This window comes from Empidonax traillii, unplaced genomic scaffold (genome assembly GCF_003031625.1).
Source record: "Empidonax traillii isolate 1590-97213 ecotype Southwest subspecies unplaced genomic scaffold, ASM303162v1 scaffold326:size758569, whole genome shotgun sequence".
NCBI lineage: Eukaryota > Metazoa > Chordata > Aves > Passeriformes > Tyrannidae > Empidonax > Empidonax traillii.
The window spans coordinates 747562-754857 of NW_020955519.1; the positions used below are offsets into that span (position 1 = coordinate 747562).

A 7296-nucleotide genomic window follows, 5' to 3' on the forward strand; every position below is an offset into this window, starting at 1 on the left:
TTAAAAAAACCACTAAGCTCTGAAAAACTCAAATGGCAAGAAACCCCTTTGGTTTAGCTTTCATTGTCTCTCAGACTTTCTCTTTCATTAAATTTCAATATGCACAGAGATAATAATGCAAAAAGAGAAGCTGATATATTGGACACACAAGTGTGAATACTATGCACGACAGAAGTAAAATGAGTCAGCTCGATACAAATTTACTGGTCATATGTAAATACCACAGTATGTAAATACTACAGTAGAAGTTGCAGAGCTTGATTTTAAAATTAAGTCTCTGCTCTCCAAAAAGCATAACCAAAATACTTAAGTGCTCTGAGAAGCTCCAGACAGCTGAGAGAAAAAAGAGATGATTCAGAGAACAGATGCCTCACAATTTAATTAAGAATTTCACTGCAAAGACTAGAAATACAAATACAAGCAAAATAATAAATAAATACACAAGCAAAAACCATGACTAAAAATTTAATTGTACTGAATGTTAAAATTGCATTAATTTTCAAAATAAATTTAAATTATTTATAAGGTTTAAAATAAATAATGTAGCCAAGAAATTAAATCAATAGAATCAGGGAAAAATCGAAACTATAGAGATACACCTTGAAGTCAGATGTCTCAGAAAAATAGAGCAGGAAACAGGCAACCTTTGCATGCACACATGTGAGATAGATAGATAGATAGATAGATAGATAGATAGATAGATAGATAGATAGATAGATAGATAGATGATAGATAGATAGAGATATATACATGGGATCTGCCTGGAAGTCACTGAAATCAATACCATTCAAGCAAATCTATAATAACAAATCGCAAACAGTACAAGTTTTCCCTGAACTTCTTCCTTTGCAATACCTTGTCATTAAATGGTTGCAAAATATAGGTAGACAATGTCAGCTACAAACACTGGAAAAGGAAAAGTACATTTCTACTTTCAAGTTAAGAGGACTCAGTTGTGATGGTATAAAGCAGAGAAGTCAGTGAATTGCACTGGAAAAGCTTTGGGGGAAATGTGAAGCTTTAAAGAAGTACAAAGTCTGAGTTATCATCTTCCACATCTGAGTTCTCTGGTTGTACAGAACAGGGACCTGCCCTCTGTAGGCAAGAGTCACATTTTCTCTCCTCTTCCATGAAAACAGAGAGGCCTTTGCTGTGATGGCAATGTTGCCTTATAATAAAGCCTGGTCTCATGACAAACAGCAGAAGGATATTTTACAGGGTTTTTAAATCTTCTTCCTCATATTAAAAATAACTGCTACCATGTAATAAGTACTTATATAAGTATCATCACTCAGCAGTTCAATTAACCTGTTGTCAATGTCTTCTTTCATTAGCAAACAAGCCTTGAAAGCAAATATTTGGGGTCCCAAGCTGTGGTGCACACAGCAGTCTGCAGCATGTCCCAGAATGAGGAATTGAAGAGGGGGGCGGACCTAGGCAACTTTTGACTAAAAATGCTGTTTTCACAGCTTTTTTAGTCCTTCAGTATCTCCCCAAACCCAAGAAGACCAACAGAGCTTCCCCTCAAGATGGCATTTGAAAGGTCCCTATCTTTAAAGTCTCTGTTATACGTGGTTTCCTGCACCCCTGTCTCCACACCCTGGAAAGTGACCGTTGACTGGGGACCTCGTGTTGGGGACAGAGAACACCAGGGTGCAGACAACTCCGGGGGAGCTGGCCTGCCCCACTGGAGCCTCTTGCACTGCACACAGGAATGTCTCCGAGTCTGCTGGTTCACAGAGGTGTTTGGAGAGGCAGGAAAGAGATAAATGAACTTAGAAAACCTGCTGCAGCTGCTCTGTATGAGCATCAGCAGGACTCAAGTTTGGGCTGTTCCCTGGCTGCTGTTTCCTTAAGCAGCAGCCCCTCTCCAGGGACAGGACATGCAGAGGACAGGGAAGGGGGTGAGAGCCTGGGAGGGTGATGGAAGCAGCAGCTGCTCCTTGCAGGTAGGAGAAGAGCAGGCGAGGCAGCCTCCCAGCCCCTGACCTGCTCCCAGCAGCTGCTCCAGGAGGCAGCTCTCTCCTCACTTGGTGCAGAAGCCGTCCCTGACCCACGGCTATCTCTTCTCTCTGCTGGCAGCGTGTGTGTTTTTGCAGTGGTTCTCTGCTCGTATACCTGGGGCAAGAGGTATTGGAGATTGATTTCTCAAGACTATTTCTCATCACATCCAAGATTTATTTTGAAAGCAATGTGTCGGGGCTATTTTGCTATAGGAATGGCTTAGCAGTGGTGCAGTTTTCTCTGACAGTGATGCCTACATGGTATCTGCTGCATTACCCATGGCATAATTCAAATACAATTTTTAAGAATCCACTTAAACATGCAAGATAAGACAGCTCTATTACACGTATAGAGGACTATTCCCAAGGCCATTTTTCATTCCCACTGGTTCTGAAAATCCAAGACAGTCTTTAATTTCTAAGTTAAAGATCTATCAGCTTACCTCTTTGGAGAGTCGGGTGAAAAGGTCTCCTCCCCGCAGGAAATCTAGTATTAGATACAACTTTCCCTCTGTTTGAAATGCTGCATTAGAAAAGGATGGAGATGTTGGCACTTTGAATCAAGATAAAGTCTCCAAAGAGTAAGTCTTGTGGACTAGCAGTGTATCATTCATGCCATTGCTTCACTGTCATTTCAGATCTTTGAGAACTGAAAAAATTAATTTCTGCACATAACTAAGCAATTGAGCTCAGACTATGGGGAAAATGGTATCAGTTGAGAGACAACAGCGTATTACTAACATTCACTTCCCCTCCAAGCACCTATGAATCAACAGTACTTCCCACTGCAGGGAGAAGTACTTACCAGGATTCACTGAGGGCTAGGCATAGAAGGAAGCTCCCAGGTTTGTGGGAGATGAGAGCCTGCACTATCCAAATGTTTTCCGAATACCCTTTATAATAATAATGGGGCTCCCCAGGAAGCTGATGAGGAGGTAACTCCAGCAAGACACCACATTCATACACACACACACACACACACACACACATATAAATTTGGACTGGTACTAGTTATTAAAAACAGTTTTTATTTAGATTCTCTTCTTTCTCAGACATCAGGTAAGGGGGTTGGCAGCTGTATATGCAGCAGCTAATCCACTAGCACTACCTATCATGTCAGACTTTATGACAAATCTCTTTTGGTGGAGGAATGGCTAAAACTTATACTGAAATTACCCTTTAGCATAAATGAAGAATTTCACACAGGTAGCCTTTATGACTTTGTTAGAAGCAGAGCTGTAAGTAGGCAGGGGGGGTATTTGTATGAAGTTATAATACATCTAGTTACAATTATCCAACCAAATTTAGAACAAACATGAATTATATTTTATTATAGTTACCATAATGAAGCTTGACTATGAAGGGATGGTTCACTTCTGCCAAAATATCTCTCTCCATTTTTGATCGTACCCGATCTCGAACTATTAAAAGGGAACAACAAGAACAGTGACATATTAAGAGGCAGCATGGTCACTAGATACAGTACTGGAATGAGGTTACGGTGATCTGGATTCTGCTTCTCACTCTGCTGATGACTTGTGGTATGACCTTTGGCAAATCACACCAATCGAGTGTCCTCTTTTTCTGTCTGTCTTGACTGTGTAGTAGAGTATGTTCTTCAGGAAGGCTCCCTCTTCCTCTGTAGAAGACTGCCCTAACTAAAAGGACTACAGAATTACAAACAACAGGAAGACAATTACACAAAAAACTTCCAATAAACCACCCTAACAATCAGTAATAAAAAAAAAAAAACTAAAAGGAGTAAATAAATAGTTTTTTAATGTGTGTGTAGAAATAAATTTATTGTGTGATAGCAGTAACAAAAATTATTTTTAGAGGTTAAGATGAATAACCTTAAGGGAAATCAGAGGTGAGCTGAGTTCAAGCTAATCAAAACTGATGCTGAAAATTTCAAAGCAAAAACATTTAGCAGAATGTTCAGACACTGAGGAGGATTCAAGTCCCCATATTATCAAAACTTGATCTTAAAGATGCATTTTTTTAGTCAATCACTTTTTTATTAAAAGTATTGACATTTTCTTCTTTCTCTGCATTACACAATGCCAATATGCTTTTCAGATGAAATCATCTACAAGAGATGTTATGAAACTATTTTAGGTAGCAAAGCCTGAGATCTCAGTGAGATTCTGTCACTGCACGCACATGTTGTGGAGCTGCTGAGAAGCTGAGTCCTCTCAGCTCAACCAGTAATGAACATACCATAGTGAAACCACACAGTCTGTTGCTGTACTTCAAAAACTGATGCACAGAAATAGGTCCAAACCAGATGATCTGAAAACCTTAAACAGGACTAGAGAGATACTTGGATTTCTTGCTATTTTGATGCCAAACTTAGGTCAATAGTGATGTAAGGTTTACTAGCTCATTCAACCTAAGCTACCTTCTAGATAAAATTCAAAACAAAGGGGATCTTAGAATTTTAATCTTAACTCCCAAGTGAAAATCACACACCACACACTCACAGAATGCTTAACCTATGTGAAAGCGGTTCACTTTTTATGCTATAGATCAGCAAAGATCCCAAGCAGGAATTCTTGTGGTACAGGTGGGCATTGCTACATGGGATGCTTCCCATTAAGCCAGGTTAGTTAGCCTAAAAAAGTGCCTGCCTTCATTTACACTGTACAGGTGTGAGAACAGGCTGTCAGAACAGCAGCCTGCCCTTCTCTCCCCATCATTTCAACCTCTGCCCCCTGCCCTGTGCCCTGCTCACTGCCGTGGTGGTTACAGGCTGTGGACCCATCACGGTGCCACGTCACCCTTCTCCCCACATGCACACAGGAGGCATGCCAAAATTAAAGAAAAGATGATGTTGCCATAGGAGACATCTCGTTCTCCAGAATCATGGCCCTGAAACCACTCTGAACCTAATTTACTCCAGAGCTGCTCTAATCACCACCTTGAGATTGGCTGCCAAAAGAAGATCACTGGAACTTGTAATCAGGAGTGTAGCTTGGCATGTCAGTTGGTGATCTGCCCTGCTCTGTGCATCTTTACAGCATCAAATACTGTCTGATTTAAATGCTCTGAAGGCAGAAAGCTATATAGGCTCAGATTTTTATGCAGTCCTAGCACTCAAGAACCTAAGAATCATATTCTCTAGAAAGGTAAATCCACTTGCTTTCTGCCACTGTCCAGGCCAATTTTAACCCCAGGAGCATCCTCCCTAGAGGTATCCATCTGCTAGCGCCAGCGTACATAACACAGAGCACCATCAGAATATTCACCTGTATGACTAAAATGCTCACTGGGAATAGCGTTCAACTGCTAAGATCTTGACCCTTCTACCAATACTGAATTTGTTTTTTAGAGGTGTGGTTATCTTTACATTGTATGTCAGACAGAGGCAGAGAATCCAGCCTGGAGTAATGAGCACAAATTAATGAAGATTGTTTGCATGATCTTGGACAAACTAGCTCTCCCTGAAATAATCCCTGGTGATCACCAGGCAGAAGGGACGAGACTGGTGGAGCCTGTAACAAATGAAGGAAACACCTGCTACCCAAAAATAAAAACAGTTCCCATTTCCAGGTATTAACGTTGTATGAAAGAGAAGGGGAGGCAGCTGAGGATATATGCAAATAAATAGAGCTTATCCACTTCTGTCTAATTCTGAACATTAAAGAGAAGGACATTGCTGCTTACTTTGCTGGTCTTTTCTCTGTCTTCAGACTTACCTGGAGTAAAAGTTGATTTTTCTACTTCAAAAGAAATAATTTTAAGTAAGACTTGCAGTGCAGTTTCAGTTTTTGCATATAGATTATACGTCACAAGGCATGGGGGTTTTTACCTTGAATCTTGTACAAACTAATATGTGTATCAAATTTAAACTGGTATTAATGTATGAAGATTATATTTCAGCTTCAATTTTCAAATGTTAAATAAAAATGAAATTGCTTTTGTTTACAAACAAAAGTAAACCAGTCATGATGTTGTTCCATTGACAACTATTAGTACTGGAGAATAAATTTTGTGCAGACACCTACATACACATGTATGTAAGATACACTTTCTACTCCTAGTAGCTCTTGTTTCTTAAAGCTTTCTCTAGAAGCTCCTGTAGGGCTTAGAGTTTCTCAGACTTTGCCAAAGCCTGAAGAAGAACCTGTTTGAAAGTCACAGACGCTTGGGCAGTCATAGCCAAACTTATACTGCACTTGTCCCATGCCAAGTGGCTCCTCCTGCCCCTGCACTGTCTCTCTCCCAGTGTTTTTAACTTGGGAAGGGAAAATGAAAAAAAAAAAAAGGAAGATGAAAAACTTGAGCATATTCACTTGATAGCTACTAGGAAAGAAAATCTCATGGGAAAAAACTGGCTTCAGTAGCTGCTGCATTATGGGGCTACACTTAATTCTTTTAAATACTGGCCTTTTTAGAGCAGAAATTAGGATCGTGAAGCACCACAAAGGTAGTCACTATCTGGGTACTGCTGTCCTCACATGGCCTGGGCCAGCCCAGTACTCCACCAACACCTTTTGCTGGCAAGACCACTAATGAGGGTGGGAGGCAGTGGAATGGGGTCTGCCCTGTTCCCTGTGTTGAAACCCCACTGGTGAAACCCCGCATGTGTCATGCACCTTCCTTTGGGGCCAGCTGGATCCCACCAGGGCATGGATGCTTTAAATTAGTGCTCCCATGACAGACACTATTTTCTGCTTATGGCTTTCCTCTTTAAAAGTCTAAGGCAGAGAAAGATCCAGCAAGACGGTGCATATTACAGATGTCTTAATGGACTGCCTTGGCTAAGAGCACTGGGCTGCAGAACAGACTTGATAAACAACAAAGTCAGTGCAATGAAACTCGTCTCCGGCTTTCCTATGGGAGGAATCACAGGGCAGTGCATCAGCGGTAAGAGACAGGAGCCAAGACGTATGTCTATCAGAAAGATCAGCACAGAGGAAAGGAGCATCCTGTCTGTTCTGAGGACCAGCAACAGGGCAGGGAATCCGTGACTTGGGGCTGTCCAGCTCTGGCTGCCCACACAGAAGGTGCAGAGATGTATGTGATATATTCCGACTTCCTCCATAGGTGCTGAACTTGGCTGTTGCTCTCACCTCTGTTTGCCAACAGCACAGGAAGGCAGAGTCTCATAGGTGAAATATTTTCTGTACGCACTAGCTGCGGTCCAGCACAATCTGCTTTGCTCGTGACTGCAGTTGTTTGTGTGTTCAGGCCCTGTGAATGTCTCTGACTTATTAATGCAGCCTTGCAAATGCAAGCAAAGTACTTGTCTGCTCCTATACAGCTCTAGAAATAATTAAATGATATCTAG

The 7296-nt window shown here is 41.2% G+C and overlaps 1 protein-coding gene across 2 annotated transcripts in view; it reads right to left on the reverse strand.

Annotated features, from left to right (window-relative positions):
- Nucleotides 1–7296, reverse strand: part of LOC114061330 (ribosomal protein S6 kinase alpha-2) — a 79478-nt gene that overhangs the window by 69514 nt on the left and 2668 nt on the right. The window contains exons 1-3 of one of the 2 annotated variants that reach the window (XM_027891700.1): nt 3528–3592; nt 3344–3424; nt 2447–2526 (exon numbers count right to left, since the gene is read on the reverse strand). In XM_027891700.1, coding sequence (XP_027747501.1) covers nt 2447–2526; nt 3344–3401 — 138 coding nt within the window. In that variant the 5' untranslated portion in view covers nt 3402–3424; nt 3528–3592. Of the gene's footprint in view, nt 1–2446; nt 2527–3343; nt 3425–3527; nt 3593–7296 lie in introns of those variants that run through there. The other variant, XM_027891699.1, reaches the window with a different exon arrangement.